General features: G+C 41.0%; 1 protein-coding gene across 11 annotated transcripts in view; it reads left to right on the top strand.

The window, feature by feature from the left end:
- Positions 1–22,298, top strand: part of PEX3 (peroxisomal biogenesis factor 3) — a 219,380-nt gene that overhangs the window by 21,799 nt on the left and 175,283 nt on the right. For 10 of the 11 annotated variants that reach the window (XM_075862647.1, XM_075862645.1, XM_075862648.1 and 7 more), the window contains one exon: positions 6,763–6,850. In XM_075862647.1, coding sequence (XP_075718762.1) covers positions 6,763–6,850 — 88 coding nt within the window. Of the gene's footprint in view, positions 1–718; positions 849–6,762; positions 6,851–22,298 lie in introns of those variants that run through there. The other variant, XM_075862657.1, reaches the window with a different exon arrangement.

Raw genomic sequence — 22,298 nt, 5'->3', positions numbered from 1 at the left:
CATATATTTTATTGATTAACTTTTTTTGGGGGGAATAAATAAAACCTGCAATTTCGGCACACTTTTTTGCATCCTAAATTTACGCAGTTAACCTTGTGATATAAATAACACAATAACTTTATTCAGCGGGTTGTTGCGATTGCAACGATACCAAATTTGTATAGATTTTCTATGTTTTACTACTTTTACACAGTGAAAACACTTCTTTTTTTTCAAAATTATTTGTTTTTGTGTCTCCATATTTGAAGAGCCATAACTTTTTTTTTATTTTTTCGCCGATGCAATTGTATGAGGGTTTTATTTCTTGCGGGACGACTTGTAGTTTTTATTGGTACCATTTTGGAGTAGATGCGACTTTTTGATCACTTTTTATAAAAAAAATGTAGCATGTTTTTTTTTGTTGTTTTTTTTACGACGTTCACCGTGCAGGTTAACTTATGTAATAACTTTATAGGCGGGGTCATTACGGACGCGGCAATACCAAATATGTGAAGCTTTTCTACTTTATTTTGTATATTCTCTCCTTGTTGGAACTACCCAATACACAATAGCAATTGCAATATAATCCCTTCTCTTTTCATTGAGATTGCGTCTCGTGGTTATTTTATCGGTTGCTTGACAACAGAGGATGCTTTGCCTGTGACGTTTACACAGTGGAACGTTCATTGTCATCATTACATTCTCCGAGCTCCCTGTTGCATGGCAACGTGATACTTCCGGTTTCAAAGCCGGACGCATGCACACTATACACCTGTACACATGCGGAACACAACGTGGTGTGGAGTAGTAATCGCTATAAGCATAACCTGATGGATATATTTATCAAGAAAGGCCTGAAGTTCTGATTGGTGAGTGGAACTACCATGATTAGTTCTGACACTGCTGTTGCATATATGATTATGTTATAATCATACAATTTTACATGTATCTACCATGTTGTATTGTTGTTTGGAATATACTGCACTTGCACTTTATGTATTATAGTGACTGGTATAGTGCCAAGGGACTGGCACAGCGCAAATGTGGTGCCTATTTTCAAAAAGGGCTCTAGGTCTTCCCCGGGTAATTATAGACCAGTAAGCTTAACATCCATCGTGGAGAAAATGTTTGAGGGGCTATTGAGGGACTATATACAGGATTATGTGACAATAAATAGCATTATAAGTGACAGCCAGCACGGTTTTACTAAGGACAGAAGTTGTCAAACTAACCTAATCTGTTTTTATGAAGAGGTGAGCAGAAGTCTAGACAGAGGGGCCGCTGTGGATTTAGTGTTTTTGGACTTTGCAAAGGCATTTGACACTGTCCCCCATAGATGCCTAATGGGTAAATTAAGGACTATAGGTTTAGAAAATATAGTTTGTAATTGGATTGAGAATTGGCTCAAGGACCGTATCCAGAGGGTTGTGGTCAATGATTCCTACTCTGAATGGTCCCCAGTTATAAGTGGTGTACCCCAGGGTTCAGTGCTGGGGCCACTATTATTCAACTTATTTATTAATGATATAGAAGATGGGATTAATAGCACTATTTCTATTTTTGCAGATGACACCAAGCTATGTAATATAGTTCAGTCTATGGAAGATGTTCATGAATTGCAGGCAGATTTAAACAAACTAAGTGTTTGGGCGTCCACTTGGCAGATGAAGTTTAATGTAGATAAATGTAAAGTTATGCATCTGGGTACCAACAACCTGCATGCATCATATGTCCTAGGGGGAGCTACACTGGCGGATTCACTTGTTGAGAAGGATCTGGGTGTACTTGTAAATCATAAACTCAATAACAGCATGCAGTGTCAATCAGCTGCTTCAAAGGCCAGCAGGATATTGTCGTGTATTAAAAGAGGCATGGACTCACGGGACAAGGATGTAATATTACCACTTTACAAAGCATTAGTGAGGCCTCATCTAGAATATGCAGTTCAGTTCTGGGCTCCAGTTCATAGAAAGGATGCCCTGGAGTTGGAAAAAATACAAAGAAGAGCAACGAAGCTAATTAGGGGCATGGAGAATTTAAGTTATGAGGAAAGATTGAAAGAATTAAACCTATTTAGCCTTGAAAAAAGACGACTAAGGGGGGACATGATTAACTTATCTAAATATATTAATGGCACATACAAAAAATATGGTGAAATCCTGTTCCTTGTAAAACCACCTCAAAAAACAAGGGGGCACTCCCTCCGTCTGGAGAAAAAAAGGTTCAAGCTGCAGAGGCGACAAGGCTTCTTTACAGTAAGAACGGTGAATTTATGGAATAGCCTACCGCAGGAGCTGGTCACAGCAGGGACAGTAGATGGCTTTAAAAAAGGGTTAGATAATTTCCTAGAACAAAAAAATATTAGCTCCTATGTGTAGAAATTTTTCCCTTCCCTTTTCCCGTCCCTTGTTTGAACTTGATGGACATGTGTCTTTTTTCAGCCGTACTAACTATGTAACTATGTATCAATCTTTGATATTGTTTGATACCGTAATCACATTGGTATGATATTTTTTTGCACGATATTTGTTCTATATATATCGCTATCACTTGATGTGTCACTATGCTTGATAACGGTCCTATTGTTGGACAGAAACGTCCGCTATTTGTTGACTGAATAAAACCACCATTTATTCACAAATTGGAGTGCTGCAAGATCTCTATTCTTCGAATATATATATATATATATATATATATAGCCGAATTATGTGGTTACCATGACGGAATAGTACGTCAAGGAGCGGGAAGAGGTTAAAGGGGTTTGCCCATCCAGGACATTTATGGCATATCCACAGGATATGCCATAAATGTCAGATAGACGCTGGTCGTTTCTGGGACCCGCACCTATCTCTAGAGTGGGGCGCCCTAAACCCTGTTATAACTTCCCCGGTTCCCACTGCCTTCCGGGCCACTTCGTAATTTCTGACCACGTAATCAGGAAACGGCGTATGTTCTGTGAGCAGATAACCCAGAGATTTTTCATGCATAGCACAGGACAAACGGCAAGGACAGCGATAACCGTGCACTGCAAGAAGCTGAAATCTCTTGTTTTTTCATATACTGGCAGCTGTCTGCCTTCAGACTATTAGACGCACTAAAAGATTACAGCATAGTTTTTAGGACAAAAAGTGTGTCTGATAGTAAAAAGTGCATAGTCAGTACTTGAAGTGCATCGCAGCTCATCGTGTTGTCTTGGCTTCAAATTCCCAAGATTTCAAACTGATCGAGCATCTGTAGGATGTGCTGGGAAAATAAGTTTGGTTTACGGAGGCCCCACCACTATAGGACTTAAATGATCTGCTGCTAACGGCTTGGTGCCAGAGAACACACGACACCTTCAGAGGTCTTGTGAAGCCCATTCCTGAACGGTCAGAGCTGTTTTTGCAGCACAACGGAGACCTACCCAATATTATGAAGGTAGTTTTGAAATTATTGCTGATCAGTGTATTTACTAATATATAAAACTTGTTGACTAGGGCCTTATATTCTGTAAAAGCGCACTTGTATCTAGCATATGGCAGTAAATGTAAGGCCTCATGCACATGACCGTAGCCATGTGCACGGCCGTGATTTTTGGGGTGGCCGGCCACGGAGTGTCAGCCGTGAGCCACCCACAAATCGCGGGCTGTGCACATGGACACGGCCATTATTTTCAATGAGCCCAGACCGCAGAACACTGCCGTAATAAGGCATTCCGGTTCTTTCTGCGGTCTGGGCTCCGGGGCCACGCACGGACCATGTAAAACACAGTCGTGTGCATTGCCCCATAGAAATGAATGGGGCCGCAATTCTCCCGTGGATTTTTGGGGGAATTGCGGCCGCAAAAGCACGTGCGTGTGCATGGGGTCTAAGGGAAAGAGAAACTAGCACATTTCCTTGGTAACCCTTTACCTCCCCTCCTGGTCCCCTGCATATTTCCCCTGGTTAACCCTTTACCTCTCTCCCCGTATACAACGAGCACATTTCATCTTGGTTAATTCTTAAAGGGAATGTGTCGCTAGAAAAATATATATATTTTTTTTAGTTAAACTTAGTCAATAAATGATTACACATTGTTCTAATTTTTTTTATTTTTTCACAAGTCAGGAAATATTATAAATTAGATTCTAATTTATAACCTTTGTATGTGCTGGTCACTAGAGGGAGCAATTCCCAAAATTGCAGCATTGCAATGTGGTAAAGCAACCTCATTGCTTTATGCTGCAAATTTGGTGTAGACACACACACGCTATAGTGTGCTCACACAATGCCCCCATTTTATCCTGGCTAGTGGCAGGAGAAAGGAGGGGGTTGAATGTTCAAACCTCCTACACTGTGTGCAATCATTTTTTCAGAAGGATTAGATACAGTGTAATCACACAGTATTACACGAACATACACAAACATAACTTACCTACTCCTGCCTCCGCTCTGTCCGCTCCCTCCACTCCTAGTCCTTGCTTCTGAACATATGGACGGAAGCCGCGACCGGAAGTAGTCGGCTTCTGGTCCACATGAAAATGAAAAGACCTTCCTTTTGGACTGTGTGGGAGTGGCGCATGCGCCGTTCCCACACAGACGGCATACGCTATAGTGAATGGAACGGCTCCCGTTCGCATTCACTATGGGGATGTATGTGCCGTATTCCATCTCTGTATGTGTCGTTAATCGACACATACAGAGATGAAAAAAAATGGCAGCCCCCATAGAGAAGTAAAAGAAAAAAGTAAAACACAAAATAAATAAAATTTATTTTTACCCCCTTCCCCCTGCTTGCATTCTGGGCCCTAATAACCAAGCCATTTTTTACGTTTTTTCATTGTCACATTCGAAGAGCTATAACTTTTTTATTTTTGCGTCGACATAGCTGTATAAGGTCTTGTTTTTTGCGGGACAAGTTGTACTTTTTAATAGCACCATTTTAATACATATAATTTATTCATTAACTTTTATTAACTTTTTTTGGGGGGGGATAGAAAGCCTGAAATTTCACCACTCTTTTTTATTTTTTTTTGCGCCCTATATCTACGTCGGTTACCGTGTGGTATAAATAACACAATAACTTTATTCAGCGGGTTGTTACGATCGCAACGGTACTAAATTTGTATAGATTTTGTATCTTTTACTACTTACACAGTAAAAACACTTTTTTTTCAAAATATTTATCCTTGCGTCTCCCTATTTGAAGAGTCATAACTATTTTATTGTTCCGCCGATGCAGTTGTATGAAGGCTTTTTTTTTTGCGGGACGACTTTTAGTTTTTATTGGTACTATTTGAGAGTAGATGTGACTTTTTGATCACTTTTTAATCACTTTTTATTTAAAAAAAATTACATTTAACAGAAAACAGCAATTTTTCCATTGTTTTTTATTAATTTTTTTACGGTGTTCACTGTGCGGATTATATAATGTAACAGCTTTATAGTCGGGGTCGTTACAGACGCGGCGATACCAAATATGTGTAAAGTTTTTGCTTTATTGTGATTTGTTTAATAGTAAAGCATTTTGTAAGGGGAAAAAGTGGGTTTTTCATTTTTTTTAAATTAACTTTATTCAACTTTTTCTTACTTTTTACTAGTCCCACTAGTGGACTTCACTGTGCGATCATCCGATTGCTATTATAATACACTGCAATACTTCATATTGCCGTGTATTACTGCCTGTCCGTTTAAAACGGACCGGCATCTGCTAGGACATGCCTCTGCCATAGCCTAGCAGGCATTCACTACAGGCAGACCTGGGGCCTTTATTAGGCCCCCGGCTGCCATCGGAGACACAGACACTCGGCGATTTTATCGCCGGGTATCAGTGGGATGAGAGGGAGCTCCCTCCCTCTCTCCATAACCACTCAGATGCGGTGCACGCTATTCAGCACCGCATCTGAGGGGTTAAACGGGTGAGATCGATACTTATATCGATCTCACCCGGTCGAGCAGAGACGCCCCCAGCCCTCAGCTGCCTCTGGCAGCTGAGAGCAGGGAGATTTGACAGCTCCCTGCTCTGTTTACTTTATTCTAATGCAGCGCCGTGGAATAGCGGCGCTGTAGAATAAAGCCCATTAATGACCACCGTGAAAAGGCTTATCGGCAGTCATTACGGGGTTAATTACATACTAAAAGCAAAAACATATAAAAAAATAATAATTCGTGACACCTTCCCTTTAAACCTTACCTAGCCCTGCAACATTATATTTAACCCCTCCTATCTAGACACTTACATTAATCCTTTACCTACACTAGCCTACACTCTTCCCCTAGTATTTAATCTTTCACTTCCCCTGGACAAACCTCTCTATTTACGTACAAAAGCTATTTAGTAACAGGTACAGTTAGTCGGGTGGGTGTGGGACATAGAAGCAAGAATGAGTGTACTGTATTTTATATGTATGTTTAGGTACTTGGGTGGGTATTAGGTTAGTATTGTAATATCTTGTTGTAATAATGTGCCACGTGCAGTGTCAGTATACTTAATACATATTAATAGTTATGTGTATTGAGGTATATTGATACTATACCGTGAATATATATTTTTTGTGTTTAATAACAGAATGTGATTACTGTTAATAAATCTTGCTTTTATTTACTATACAATTGTTGTGAATCACCGCGCACACACATACTTAGTAGCAAGGCAAATAGATAAGCGTAATACAAGGAAAAAGGTAGGGGAGCTAGGCATAACCTTAGTGACCCTAATATAAGGATGTAGTAATAGTGGGTGACACCAGCCCAGTGAACCCCATTAAACACGAGCACTTTTACAATGACCATAGGTTTAAATAATTTTTTTCATTACATTTTCAGGTCTGCTTTATCTTAGCCATGCTGTCTGTTTGGAATTTCTTGAAGCATCACAAGAGAAAAATCATCTTCTTTGGTGCATTCACTGGAGGTAAGTTTTATGGTTTTTTTCAGCTCTCTTCCTCACTCCTAGCTATGTCTCTCTTAAAGATGTGCTTTTGAGGCATTAACTCTCTCTAGCATACATGTTCTGCCTGTATAGGGAACAGAGCGGCACAGACCTGGTCATTTACTCTAATTACTTGTCTGGAAGTTTCAGTAGTAAATATCTTTTAAAGGGAACCTGTCACCAGCATTTCACCTATTAAACCAGCAATAACTGGTGGAAGTGGGTGAAAAATTATTTTTATATAAACTATAGTTATCTTCTAAGTAGGCTCTGTACCTTTTAGTGCAGTTTTTTAGTGTCCCTGCAATGTATGCTAATGGGCATAGGTCGTTTGAAAAGTTATGTCATTCCCCATGCCTTCCCGAGTTAACCCCAACCTCCTTACTTTTGATTGACATCTTCTCGCCTACCCTCAGCACACACTAAATCCTGTGCTTGTGCATCGATGTCCTGTTCTGGTTCGTGCGCTCAAAGGGACACCATAGCGGCGCATGTGCAGTAACTAGATTTGAGGCCCGGACAAAGCCGGGAAGCGTGTTGGACCATACATGAATGCATGCGCACTATCTCAGACGAGATTTCAGCATTCGGGGCGGGCTAGTTTTCGGCGGTGGGCTGGCATATGAAGAGGTATAAAGGAGACTGCCGGATTATTACCATAAAATGTTTGCAGACCGTTATTTACAGTCGGAGGAGGAGTTTAGGATAGGGAATAACGGCAAAAAAACTTTTGACAGCAGCGGCCTGCGAGGGGTGAGTAGAATTCAATAGGTGAAATTCTGGTGACAGGTTCCCTTTTAAGCTGACCATATATATATTATTTAAAGAGGTATATATGGTAATGCTGAGAAGGCAGACATTTTCCATGAAAGGTAGTAATCAGACTTGTAATTCTGTTAAAACTTGTACTGAGCAAAGTGCAGTTGGTCAAATTGAGCAGAATACAGTCATCCGGTGCAATAGTTGACTACTGTTTGAATAGTCACAGCATGACCAGATGTGCAGTCTGATGAGTTTTAACAGCATTTACAAATGTTGCGGATAGTAAAAATATCTTATTTTTCTGGGTGGTTTATTATCACGAGTTGTGTTTATTGTTGGGAACCAGTGGCGGATCCTCATATGAGCAGTTCGGGTGGCCGCCCGGGGCCCAAGGCTCTCATGGAGCCCCTTATTTAGATGGTCAATTCATCAATAAATAGTTTATATAGTGTGGTGTGTTCAGTGTAAGTTTAGTTTATGCTATGTATGTAGTGTGTGTGTGTGTTGTGCCAGTGTGTATTGTGTACAGTACTAGCAAATGAAAGATGGGCCATTGCTCAGTGGACTGGGAGTCCGCTGCGGATACACACTTCACCGCTCACTATCGCTGTAGCAGCTATGGCAGTACTAGTACCAAAAGTGATGTGCAGTGTGTATAGGATAAGTGTAGTCGATGCAATGTGTGTAGTGTGTTTATAGTGTATATAGTGTGTCTAGAGTATATATTGTGTGTGGTGTAGTGTGTATACTAGCAAATACCAGATGGGCCAGAGCTCAGAGGGCTGGGAGTCCACACTGACACAATCCTGCCTGCTCACTACCGCTGTAGCAGCCATAGCAGTAACATTGCCAATAGTGCCCGGCACTGGCCACTATTTACTTGATTTTATGGATTTGATTTACAGAAATTATGTAAACCAAATTCAATAGATGACAGCATCAGGACTTAGTGCAGTGGCGTCTGGAGTTAGAGAAAACAGAGAGGATCTGGAAGTAAAAGATGGGGTCTGAATTAAAGGGGTTGGCCCACGAAAAACATTTAACACCAATCTGCAGGATAAGCAATAAATGTATGATTGCTTTGGTGGGCCCAACTGAACACGAGAAAAAGAGTCCCATGTCCAAAATTTGAGCGGCGGTCAAGATAGTTCTCTGACTTAATGAGGAAAGTCTCTGCATGACTTAGAATTCTTTCATATGATTGTTGAGGGGTGCCAAAAGGAAATTCTGCACAGGGTACAACTAAATCTAAGGCAAGACCTAGCTAGAACACGCCTTTCTGACGCTGCACGTGCAGCAACCCATGGGAGCGTGTGTTGAGAGGATGGGAGTAGTAGTGCACGGCTGGCTGTAGTTTACGGTGTAGCCGGTGGTTCCTAGGGACTCTACGTTCTCCTCCCCCACTCCTCTTGGGCTGGTACAGTGATAGGGGGGCTGCACTGATGATGATGATGATGGTGGTAGTGGTCTTTCCCCCAGGGCAACACTCGATGCAATATAGTGTCTCTGGCCGGTGTTGTGGGTGGGGTGCCCGTGATGGTGTATTCAGATAGGATTTTCAGCTAGAAGGAGAAGAGCTGAGCTCTTCAGATAATTCCTCAGACGAGGATGGGGGGGGGGGGGGGGATTTGTTCTTAGCAGAAGACGTAGACCAGCTCCTTTAAAACCGTAAGAGCAACTATGAATATTGATGACCCCAAAGAACCTCGTTCCTTCCAGGACATAATGTTTGAAGGCTTAGGGCCTAGAAAACAAAGAACCTTTCCCAATCATAAGAATGTATTAAGCCTCATTAAAAGGGAATGGAAAAATCCAGATAGGAAAGCTACTTGGACGATTTTCTAATAGTGGCAGAAACATCTCAGACCCTGATTCAACAAATCTAAATAATTTGCTCTATCCTAATGAATTTAGGATGGAACATAAATCTAAAAAAATGTATTTATTCCCGTCAACCAGATGCGTCTTTCTAGGGATTCTGCTAGATTCCTCCAGACAGATGTCCTTTCTTCCAGAAGGGAAGAGCAATCCCCTGATAGACAGGGTCTCAGAGCTAAATTTAGACCATACGACCTCTTTCAGAAAAGCTATGTCCGTTCTGGGCCTCATGACGTCATGCATCCCAGCAGTATTATGGGCGTACTTCAGATCCAGGGCTCTACAATGGGACATTCTAGATCAGTGGTACAAGAGCAGTCTCTCCCTAGATCAATCCAGGCTGTATCTCGGATGCTGGTTGAACAGGGAAAACCTCAGGTGGGGCATTCTATAGATAACAACCCATAATCTCAATATAACTACGGATGCGATTCCTTGGGGGTTGGGGTGCTCACTACGACTACTCTTTTCTTCAGGGTCAGTGGGATCACCAGACTTTGCAGAGGTCCTCCAACTTCAGGGAACTGGCGGCAGTTTTTTTAAACTATGAAAAACACTATACCAGCAATTTTAGGTCAAAACTTAAAAATATATTCAGACAATACAACAGCAGTGGCTTATATAATTCATCAAGGGGGGGCGAGATCGGTTCCACTGATGGATTTATCTTCCCAGATATTTTCTCTGGCAGAGCACCATCTGTTGACCCGCTCGGCTATCCACCTGAAGGGAAGGGACAACCAGGTGGCAGACATCCTAAGCCGAGAAAGATTACGCCAGTCAGAATGGTCTCTGAATAAAAAAATATTTCAGAAGATTGTTTACAGCTGGGGGATTCCCTCAATAGACCTGTTTGCGTCCAGAGGAAACCGGAAGGTCAAGAGATTCTTCTCCCTGGATTCATCAGAACACCCAACAGCAATGGATACATTCGCCCAGTGTTGGAGTCAAGAGAGGGGTTATGCCTTTACCCCCCCCCCCTATGTCTTCTCCCAAGGGTGATCAGAAAAATCAGGGCAGACAAAGCTTCAATAATCCTGATAGCCCCCTTCTGGCCAAAGAGACCATGGTTCACATGGTTAAAGAAAATGTCCTCAGACCAGCCTTGGACTCTCCTGACCATACCAGATCTCCTATACCCCGGCCCAGCAATGCACCCCTAAATTCAAAAGCTTCATCTGACAGCCTAGAGACTGAAAGGGTAATCCTTAGACAGAGGGTTATCAGAGTCTGGGATTTCTACTCTGCTAGCAAGTAGGAAAAAGGTTACCTCTGAAATATATCGAAGAGCCTGGAAAGCATTTACAAATTTTGCAGGGGTGAACATAAATCCTCTACCAAAACAGATATCCCTTTGATATTAGATTTTCTCCAGGCAGGATTAAATAATAACCTCAAGCCAAGCACCTTAAAGGTTCAGATATCTGCACTAAATTCCTTCTTTGATTGCAGATTGGCGGAACACCCCTGGGTTAGGAGATTCCTGACAGCCTCTTCTAGACTTAAACCCCAGATTAGATCCTCAGTTCCTATATGGGACTTAAATATTGTACTCCAGGCCATAACAAACCCATCGTTCGAACCACTAGACTCTATAACCATAAAGATGCTGACACTCAAAATGACGTTCTTGTTAGCCATTACATCGGCCTGTAGAGTAAGTGAGATTCAGGCCCTTCTGCCTTTCCTCCATTATACTCTACTACTAGATGACAGGGTCATCTTAAAAACCTTACCGAGTTTTCTTCCTAAAGTGGTCTCTCCGTTTCATCTAGACCAAGCGATTATTCTCCCTCCTTTTGTAATTCCCCGAAACATCCGAGGGAATAGCAGTTTAACTGTCTGGGCGTAAGGAGATGCCTAGTCCAGTACCTAAGAATCACTAAAGATTTAAGAAACTCATTAAATTTGTTTGTCAAGTTCCAGGGTCCCAACAAGGGTTCGGCAGCCAGTAAATTCACTATAGCGAGATGGATTAAAAAGGCTATACATTTAGCCTATGAAAATCAGAATCTCCAGCCTCCAGAGTTCTTTGGAGCTCGCTCCACCAGGGCTGTGTCCACTTCCTGGGCTGAGAGAGCGGAGGCATCCTTAGATCAGATATGCAAGGCTGCTACATGGAGCTCTCCTCACACCTTCCTCAAACATTACTGATTACAACTGCATACATCCTCTGACTTGGCCTGTGGTCCCACCCTAAATATTGATTTCTATTTTACATCTCATGGGGTGCTGTTGTAGGTGAAAGGGTAAAAGATTGATTACTTACCGGTAATCGGTTTTTCAAGAAACTATGACAGCACCCCTCTGGAGAATCTAAGTTCTGAGGAAAGATTAAAAGAATTAAACCTATTTAGCCTTGAAAAAAGACGACTAAGGGGGAACATGATTAACTTATATAAATATATTAATGGCACATACAAAAAATATGGTGAAATCCTGTTCCATGGAAAAAAAACCTCAAAAAACAAGGGGGCACTCCCTCTGTCTGGAAAAAAAAAGGTTCAAGCTGCAGAGGCGACAAGCCTTCTTTACTGTGAGAACTGTGAATCTATGGAATAGTCTACCGCAGGAGCTGGTCACAGCAGGGACAGTAGATGGCTTTAAAAAAGGCTTAGATAATTTCCTAGAACAAAACATTTTTACCTTCCCTTTTCCCATCCCTTTGTTGAACTTGATGGTCATGTCTTTTTTCAACCGTACTAAGTCTGTAACCCCTCTGTTACCCTCCATAATTCTTGTAGCATATATAGTCCTCATAAGGTAAAGTGCCAACATGAATACAAAAGGATTCCTTGTAAATACTGTATATATGAAGGTGTGAGGTAATTCCACTTGGAAAAAAATGAAAACTTTAAAAAAAAAGTACACATATTTGGTATCACCACGTTCGTAACGACCCAAACTATAAAAATATAATATTTTTCCTGCACAGTGAACACCGCAAAAATTTTTGGGTAAAAAATGTCAGAATCACTATTTTTTTTATTGGTCACCACCCCTCCCAAAATATAGAATAAAAGTGATCAAAAAGTCGCATGAACCCCAAAATAGTACCAATAAAAACTACAATCCGTTCTGCAAAAAAAAGTCCTTACACAGCTTTTTTGACTAAAAAATAATGTTATGGCTCTCAGAATATGGTGACACAAAAGAAATAATTTTATAGAAAAGTGTTTTGTTTTTTTTTGCGCAAACGCCCAAAAACATGAAAAATATATACATATGGTATCTCCGTAATCGTATTAACCCGCAGAATAAAGTAAAATGTAATTTATAGCGCACGGTGAACACTGTAAAAAAAAAAATACAAAAATCATTGTCAGAATTAGTTTGGTCACCTTGCTTGCCAAAAATCAAAATCGAATAAAAAGTGATCAAAAAATCACATGTACCCCAAAATTGTACAAATGAAAACTACAGATTGTAATGCAACAAGTAAGCCCTGACAGCTCAAGTTCTGGCTCTCAGAATATAGCGACAGAAATTGTGCAGAGTGTCCAAAAGCGGATAAGATTGAGCACCATTTATCAGTTCGACACCGGCCACATATCCATGAATTATTATTCATTTACCGCATTATTATACCCTCTTATTATTCCCTGATGTACTCTGCCCAGCTTATATATGCCCCCACATGCTAAACTGAAATACCAGCAAAACCCCAAGCAAAATCTGTGCTCCAAATGGCGTTCCCTCCTTTATGAACCCTACAGCGTGCCCAAACATCAGTTTACATCCACATACATGGCATCGCCATACCCGGGAGAACTCGATCAACATTGTATTAGGGATGCACGATGCATCGAAACTTCGATACTGTTTCGATACTCTGCATCCCCAAACGGTACGATACCGTTATTTCATGTATTTCAATACTTAGCTGCGCGTCCGCACAGCTAAGTATAGTAACACATGAATGTATGAGAGCGGGGCTGCGGTTGTGTAATGCAGCCATTGCCCCGCTCCTGAGTCCTGAAAAGTGTGCGCACCATCAGGATGATGCGATGCGGCCAGCGCTGCACTAATGAGTGGCGGCACTGAAGACAGAACATGGCGGGCGCACTGCAAAACACCCTCATATTCTGTCCTCAGTGCCTGCGCCACCGCTTATTATAGTGTACCGCCGGCCGAATCACCATGCTGACCGCGCGCGCACTTACTGTCAGGAGCGGCCCCGCTATATAACGGCGGAGATCATCTCCACCGCTATTCCCCTGAATGCTGCGATCAAAGCTGACTGCAGCGTTCAAGAGGAAGTGAGAAGGGGGGGGTGCCTCTTGGATCGCGTCACAGAAATTCCCTGTGACGCGATTGAGGGACATACCATATATGGGGAGACAGCCCAGGGTCCATTGAAGGAACCCAAGGCTGTCTTACCATATTTCCTGTTAGGGCATACTTAGGTTTGTCCTAACAGCTGCCTGTGTACTATCAGTACACAGGCTAATGTATTGGCATATAGATATGTGCCATTACTTTAAAGTTTAAAAATAAAGTGAAAACAAAGTAATATTAAATTTTAAAAAAATACACACACCATTTTTACAATAAACATTAAAATAAGTCTCAATACATAAAATATTAACATATTGGGTATTGGCGCGGCTGTAATAACCTTTACAACTATTTTTTTGTATCATTTATGATGTGCGCGCTGTAAAAAAATAAAATCACTGCTTTCTATCACTTATTGTGAGGCACGAGGTGTGATAAATGTAACCTCCTTTTGCCTCACATTAATAGCAATTAACCCCATCATGTACCTTACACGTTAACCCATTATGACTGAGAAACATGATGGGGTTAATTACTATTAATGTGAGGCACATTCAAAATTCATCACACCTCGCGCCTCACATCAGAAAACTGAATAACTTTTTTTATTATTACTGTTGGCAAAGTATCAAATTGGTATCGAAATCGCAATACTAAACGAAGTATCGGTATCTAAGTCCAAATTCTGGTATCGTGACATCCCTACATTGTATGAGGTATATGTACTCAGTGGCACGAACTGGGCACATGTGCATTACAATGGCATATCAGTGGAAAATTTAAATTTTCACTTTGCACCATCCGCTGCGCATTAACCCCTTCGCGCACCATGACTTAATAGCATGTCTTGGTGCGGAGGGTTATATATAGAGCGGGCTCATGCGCTAGCACACTCCATATGCTGCAGGTGTCAGCTGTGTATTAGTGTCAGCTGTGTATTACCTTGGACTAACTAACAGGAACAGCGATCGTGCTGTTACCGGAGCCTGCAAAAATGACGTTATACTGCAATACGTTACTATTGCAGTGTATTGTACCAGCGATTTAATGATCGCTGGTTCAAGTCCCCTAGGGGGACTAATAAAATGTGTAAATAAAAAAATAAATAAAGTTATTATTAGTGAAAAAAATATATAATATATTTAAAGTCTGAAAAAAACCCTTTTCACATTTTTCTTCTAAAGTAATGTAAAAAATAAAAGAAAATTAACAAAATTGGTATCGCTGCATCCGTAAAAGTCTAAACTATTACAATATACCATTATTTAACTTGCATGGTTAACGCCATAAAAAATAAAGAATTTAAAATGACAAAATCACGTTTTTTTTGGTCACCTTAGCTTTTTTTAAACAAAATGTAATAAATAGAGATCAAAAATTCAACTTAAAAAAATGTTGATATTCATTTTCACGACTTAATTCTAATAAATTCTGCAAAATACTTGTGGGTTTTAAATGCTCATTATACCCCTAGATAGATTCCTTAAGGGGTGTCGTTTCCCAAATGGGGTCAGTTTTGTGGTGTCTCCACTATTTTGGTACCATGGGGGCTTTGCAAATGCGACATGACATCCAAAAACCATTCCAGCTAAATTTGAGCTCCAAAAGCCAAATATTGCTCCTTCCCTTGTGAGTCCTGCCGTGGGTCCAAACAGCAGTTTATTACCATATATGGCATATTGCTGTAATCGGCAGAAATTGCTTTACAAATGTTGGGGTCCTTTTTCTCATTTAAATGCTAACTATACCCTAGATAGATTTCTTGAGGGGTGTAGTTTCCGAAATGGGGTCACTTTTGCGGGGGTTCCACTGTTTTGGTCCATTTAGGGCTTTGCAAATGCGACATGGCACTGAAAACCAATCCAGCAAAATCTGCGCTACAAAATCCAAATGGCGCTCCTTCCCTTCTGAGCTCTGCCGTGGGTCCAAACAGCAGTTTATTACCACTTATGGGGTATTGCCATAATCGGGAGAAATAGCTTTACAAGTTTTGGGGTGCTTTTTATTCTTTATTCCTTTTTTTAAATATTTTTTCAGAAAAAAAATAGGTTTTAATTTTCACAGACAAACTCCAATAAATATAGCATAAGACCTGTGGGGTAAAGATGCTAACTATACCCCTAGATAAATTGCTTGAGGTATGTGGTTTCCAAAACCGTGTCACTTTTGGGGCGTTTCCACTGTTTTGGCACCACAAGACCTTTTCAAACCTGACATGGTGGCTAAAATATAGTCTAAAAAAAGGAAGCCCCAAAATCCTCTAGGTGATCCTTTGCTTCTAAGGCCTGTGCTTCAGTCCGTTAGCATTCTAGTGCCACGTGTGATATTTCTAAAAATTGCAGAATCTGGGCAATAAATATTGAGTTGCGTTTCTCTGGTAAAATCTTCTGTGTTACAGAAAAAAAATGTATTACAAATGAATTTTGCCAAAAAAATTGAATGTGTAAATTTCCCCTCTACTTTGCTTTAATCCTATGAAACGCCTAAAGGGTTAAGAAATATTCTGAATGCGGTTTTGAATACTTTGAGGGGTGCTGTTTTTAAAATGGGGTGAACTGAACTGGTCCTTGAAAAATAGCCTTTTGAATTTTTCTTGAAAATGTGAGAAATTGCTGCTAAAGTTCTAAGCTTGTAACGTCCTAGAAAAATAATATAATGTTCAAAACACAATCAAATATAGAGTAGACATATGGTATATGTGAAATAGTAACTATTTTGTGTGGTATTACTATCTGTTTTACAAGCAGATAAGTTTAAAATTAGAAAAATCATAATTTTTGCAAATTTTCTTACAATTTTGGTGTTTTTCAGAAATAAGCAATGAATTTATTGACCAAATTTTTCCACTAACATAAAGTACAATATGTCACGAGAAAACAGTCTCCGAATCGCTTGGATAGGCAAAAGCATTCCATAGTTATTACCACATAAAATGGGCTGGTCCTGAAGGCCAAAATGAGCTCGGTCCTGAAAAGGTTAACTAAAGGTTACATTTTACTATGTCATTTTTTTGATCAGCTGATTTTTCTGCGATTTTTCTTTTTTGACTACGTAATCACTGACCATACTTTTAGCCTGCCAAAGCCACTATATTTGTTTGGTTCTGTGAACAATCCTGTTTGCTTTAAAAAGAAATCTGTCTTTAACCCCTTCCCGCACCTTGACGTAACTGCACGTCAAGCTGTAAAGTAAGTTCATGCACCTTGACGTGCAGTTACGTCGGCACTTTAAAAGTTAACCACCGCGCGGCGCTACACCGCAGTGGCGGTTAACTGTGTAGTCCGTCTGCCCTGGTGTCTAGGCAGAGTACAAGGGACCAATCGAAGCGGTCCCTTGTTAGAGAGGCTCCGATTGGTTAGTCTGTACAGACTAATCAATTGGAGCTTAGCACGTTAGAGATCAACGTCACAGGCTCTGATCTCCTCTGTTGGAGTCAGGAAGTGGAGGAGATCAGAGCCTGCAGCCGTCCGTTGAACAAAAAAACACTTAAAACCCACATTAACCCCTTGATTGCAGTCCCAAACTTTGATCACCCCCTCCCCTCCTCTCCCAGTCTATAAGGGAGCTTTTCTTTTGTTACTTTTTAATTTTTTTAAATTAAAAAAAATCAAAAAAATAAACCTTTAGTTAGTTTAGTCAGATCTAGTCAGCGTTAGTTTAGTCAGTGTTAGTCAGCGTCAGTTTAGCCAGATCTAGTCAGCGTCAATTTAGTCAGCGTCACTAGTCAGTGTTAGTGTCAATTTAGTGTTAGTCAGCGTCAATTTAGCCAGCGTCAGACCGCCCGTCGGCGTCAGATTGCCCGTTAGCGTCAGATTGCCCGTTAGCGTCAGATTGCCCGTTAGCGTCAGATCTTTCGTTAGTCATCGTCAGACCGCCTGTTCGTCAGCGTCAGTTAGTCATCGTCAGTGTTAGTTTAGTCAGATCTAGTTAGCGTCAATTTAGTCAGTGTTAGTCAGTGTCAGTGTTCGTGTCAATTTAGTCAGCGTCAATTTAGTTAGTGTTAGTCAGCGTCAATTTAGTCAGCGTCAGACCACCTATCAGCGTCAGATCGCCCGTTAGCGTCAGATCTTCCGTTAGTCATCGTCAGACCGCCTGTTCGTCAGCGTCAGTTAGTCTTAGTCAGTTAGCGTCCTTCAGTTAGCGTCAGTCAGTGTGTGATTGTCAGTTAGTCATCGTCTTTTTGCAAGTGTAGTTTAGTGTTAGTCCGTTTTAGTGTCATAAAATAAAATAATTTAAAAAAATATATTAGTGTACGTTAGTGTTAGTATTTAGCGTTTTATGTAAAAAAAAAAGTTTGATTCTACATTTTTTTGTATACACTTTCTACAGTATACAAGTACACAAAAATAAAAAAATGGCCCGCAAAACATTTTCTGCAGAGGAGGCGTATGAGATGCTGGCATCGGACACAGATACGGCGAGTGATGCTGGGTCCGCTTTTGTGCTGTCCTCTTCCTCAAGTGACACGGAGGAACCTCCTCGCAGTCGCAGGGGGGGTTAGTGTTCAGGTTGCACCTGAACCTAATTGGTTGCCCCCAACCTCCTACACCCCTCAAGTACCGGACTTTACTGGTGCTGCAGGGGTCCAAGTCCAGACAGCAGGGCTGTCTGAAATGGAGTTTTTTCAGCTCCTTTTTTCGGACAGCATTGTGGACAAAATTGTTGAGCAAACAAATCTTTGTGCTCAACAATTTATTGCTGCCAACCCCGGTAGTTTTTATGCCAGGCCATACAGGTGGCATCCCACCGACAAAGCAGAAATGCTGCAGTACTGGGGATTGGTCCTAAACATGGGCCTAACAAAGAAGCCATCGGTGAGGGCCTATTGGTCCACTGATATTCTTTACCACTGCCCCTTATACCGCACCGCAATGCCCAGGGCTCGTTTTGAGGCAATACAGAAGTTTTTGCACTTCAATGATAATTCCCGATGACCCCAATTTCGATCGACTCTATAAAATTAAACCCTTTTATTTCCTATTTGGCCCAAAAGTTTTCCATGTCATATACCCCTGGAAGAGAAATTGCCATTGACGAATCCCTGGTGTATTTCAAGGGAAGGGTGAAGTTCAGGCAGTATTTGTCCAACAAACTTGCCAGGTATGGCATCAAGATCTACAAGTTGTGTGTGTCGGAGTCGGGCTACACACATACTTTTAGAATATACGAGGGAAGAGACAGTCAGATTGAACCCCCAAACTGTCCACCCGTCCTGACCACAACTGCTTCCGGATATACCACACCTCTCTGGATTTCTAAATTTTATTTTCATCTGTCCCTTTCATTTATAATTTTCGGCCCTTTCATTTACAATTACCGTCCCTCCAATTTACCATAACCATTTCACCATTTAAAATGTGAACATCCCCATAACAAAACTAAAAATTCCCATTACACCCCTAGATGAATATCTAGGATTTGTAATATGGTGTAGTATCTGCACAATTTTTTAGGCCTATGCAAACATGACATGTGCCCAAAAATCATCCAAGTAAAATAAGGCCTCAAAATCCTTGTGATGTTCCAATATTTTCTGGCCCTGCCATATGTCCAGCAACAGAGAATTAGGGCCAATTTGGGGGTATTTCTAAACTCAGAAGAAATATCCTGATAAATGTTGAGGTGCTTTTCTTCACTTGCATGCTCTATGTTCTTTTTCACGCCAGATATCCACAAGATTCTGCAAAACAACTATGGGGTTAAAAAAAGTGATCACACCCCTAGAAAAAATTCCTTGAGTGGCGTAGTTTTCAAAATGGGGTCACTTTTGAGGGGTTTCCACTGTTTTGGTCCCCCCCCCCCAGTGCATTGCAAACGCGACATGGCACTAAAAACTATTCTAGCAAAATCCGCGCTCCAAAATCCAAATGACGCTCCTTCTATTCTGAGCCCTGCTGTGGGTCCAAACAGCAGTGTATTACCACATATGTGGTATTGCCGTAATCGGGAGAAATTGCTTTACAAATGTAGGGGTGCTTTTTCTCCTTTATTCCTTGTAAAAATTAAAAATTTCTAGTTTTTTTTCAGAAAAAAAGTAGATTTTCATCTTCACACACTAATTCAAATAAATTTTGCAAAACAACTGTGGGGTCAAAATGCTATCTATACCCCTAGAAAGATTCCTTGAGGGGTGCAGTTTCCAAAATGGGGTCACTTTTTCTCTGTTTTTACTGTATCGGCAGCACAAGAACTCTTCAAACCTGACATGGTGCCTAAAATATATTCTAAAAAAAGGAAGCCCCAAAATCCCCTAGGTTCTCCTTTGCTTCTGAGGCCTGTGCTTCAGTCCGTTAGCACACTAGGGCCACATGTGGGATATTTCTAAAAAGTGCAGTATCTGGGCAATAACTATTCAGTTGCATTTCTTGGGAAAAACCTTCTGTGTTACTGAAAAAAATGGATTACATATGAATTTTGGCAAAAAAAATGAAATTTGTACATTTCACATGTAGTTTGCTTTAATTCCTCTGAAATGCCTAAAGGGTTAAAACACTTTCTGAATGCTGTTTTGAATACTCTGAGGGGTGCAGTTTTCAAAATAGGTTAATTTATGGGGACTTTCTAATATATAAGGCTCCTAAACTAACTTCAGAACTGAACTGGTCCCTGAAAAAATAGCCTTTGGAAATTTTCTTGAAAATATTAAAAATTGCTGCTAAAGTTCTAAGCCTTGTAACGTCCTAGAAAAATAAAAGAATGTTCCAAAAACGATGCATATATAAAGTAGACATATGGGAAATATAAACTAGTAAGTATTTTGTATGGTATTACTATCTGTCTTCTAAGCAGATAGATTTAAATTTTGAAAAATGTTAATTTTTGCACATTTTCTCTAAATTTTGATGTTTTTTACAATTAAATATTGAATTTATCGACCAAATTTTTTCATTAACATAAAGTACAATATGTCACGAGAAAACAATCTCAGAATCGCTTGGATAGGTAAAAGCATTCCAGAGTTATTACCACATAAAGTGACACACGTCAGATTTGAAAAATCGGCTTCGTCCTGAAGGCCAAAACAGGCTCAGTCCTGAATGGGTTAAAATACATACAAAAATAGATTTGTGAAAAAATTAAAATTAGATTTATTTACACCTGCTTTGCATGAATTTTTACAAGTAAACTGTGGGGTCAAAATACTTACAACACCCCTTAATAAATACCTTAACCATTTAATGACCAGGCTTTAAAAGGCCTTAACCCCTTAAGGACGCAGCCCAGTTTGGACCCTTAAGGCTCAGAGCCCATTTTTCAAATCTGACATATTTCACTTTGTGGTAATAACTTGGGAATGCTTAAAGAGGCTCTGTCACCAGATTTTGCAACCCCTATCTGCTATTGCAGCAGATCGGCGCTGCAATGTAGATTACAGTAACGTTTTTATTTTTAAAAAACTAGCATTTTTGGCCAAGTTATGACCATTTTCGTATTTATGCAAATGAGGCTTGCAAAAGTACAAGTGGGCGTGTTGAAAAGTAAAAGTACAACTGGGCGTGTATTATGTGCGTACATCGGGGCGTGTTTACTACTTTTACTAGCTGGGCGTTGTGTATAGAAGTATCATCCACTTCTCTTCACAACGCCCAGCTTCTGGCAGTGCAGACACAGCCGTGTTCTCCAGAGATCACGCTGTGTCGTCACTCACAGGTCCTGCATCGTGTCAGACGAGCGAGGACACATCGACACCAGAGGCTACAGATGATTCTGCAGCAGCATCAGCGTTTGCAGGTAAGTCGATGTAGCTACTTACCTGCAAATGCTGATGCTGCTGCAGAATCAACTGTAGCCTCTGGTGCCGACACGATGCAGGACCTGTGAGTGACGTCACAGATCTGCACTGCCAGAAGCTGGGCGTTCTGAAGAGAAGTGGATGATACTTCTCATCAGAAAGCCCAGCTAGTGAAAGTAGTAAACACGCCCCGATGTACGCACATAATACACGCCCAGTTGTACTTTTACTTTTCAACACGCCCAGTTGTACTTTTGCAAGCCTCATTTGCATAAATACGAAAATGGTCATAACTTGGCCAAAAATGCTCGTTTTTTAAAAATAAAAACGTTACTGTAATCTACATTGCAGCGCCTATCTGCTGCAATAGCAGATAGGGGTTGCAAAATCTGGTGACAGAGCCTCTTTAACCCCTTCCCGCTCCTTGACGTACTATTACGTCATGGCAGCTCTATCGTTCGCGCTCCATGCCGTAATAGTACGTCTTGCAGTTAGAACAGCGGTGCGCGCGCCCGGCGCGTTCATGCGCTGTGATAGCTGCTGTTTCTGACAGCAGGCTATCACGGCATAATGGGACGGGACCATTTACTATGGTCCCGCCTCGCCGATCGCCGCTATTGGCTAGTCAGTGAGTAACTAGCCAATAGCAGCGATCGGTCTCATTCAGCACAGCAGTGCTCGAGCCCGGCGTTCCTGAGCTGTGATAGCTGCTGTTTCTGACAGCATGCTATCACAGCATAATGGGCCGGGACCATTTACTATGGTCCCGCCTCGCCGATC

Source organism: Rhinoderma darwinii, chromosome 4 (genome assembly GCF_050947455.1).
Source record: "Rhinoderma darwinii isolate aRhiDar2 chromosome 4, aRhiDar2.hap1, whole genome shotgun sequence".
In the NCBI taxonomy this organism is placed as follows: Eukaryota; Metazoa; Chordata; class Amphibia; order Anura; family Rhinodermatidae; genus Rhinoderma; species Rhinoderma darwinii.
The sequence above is the reverse complement of the archived record's forward strand: the minus strand, read 5'-3'. Positions and strand labels throughout refer to the sequence as shown.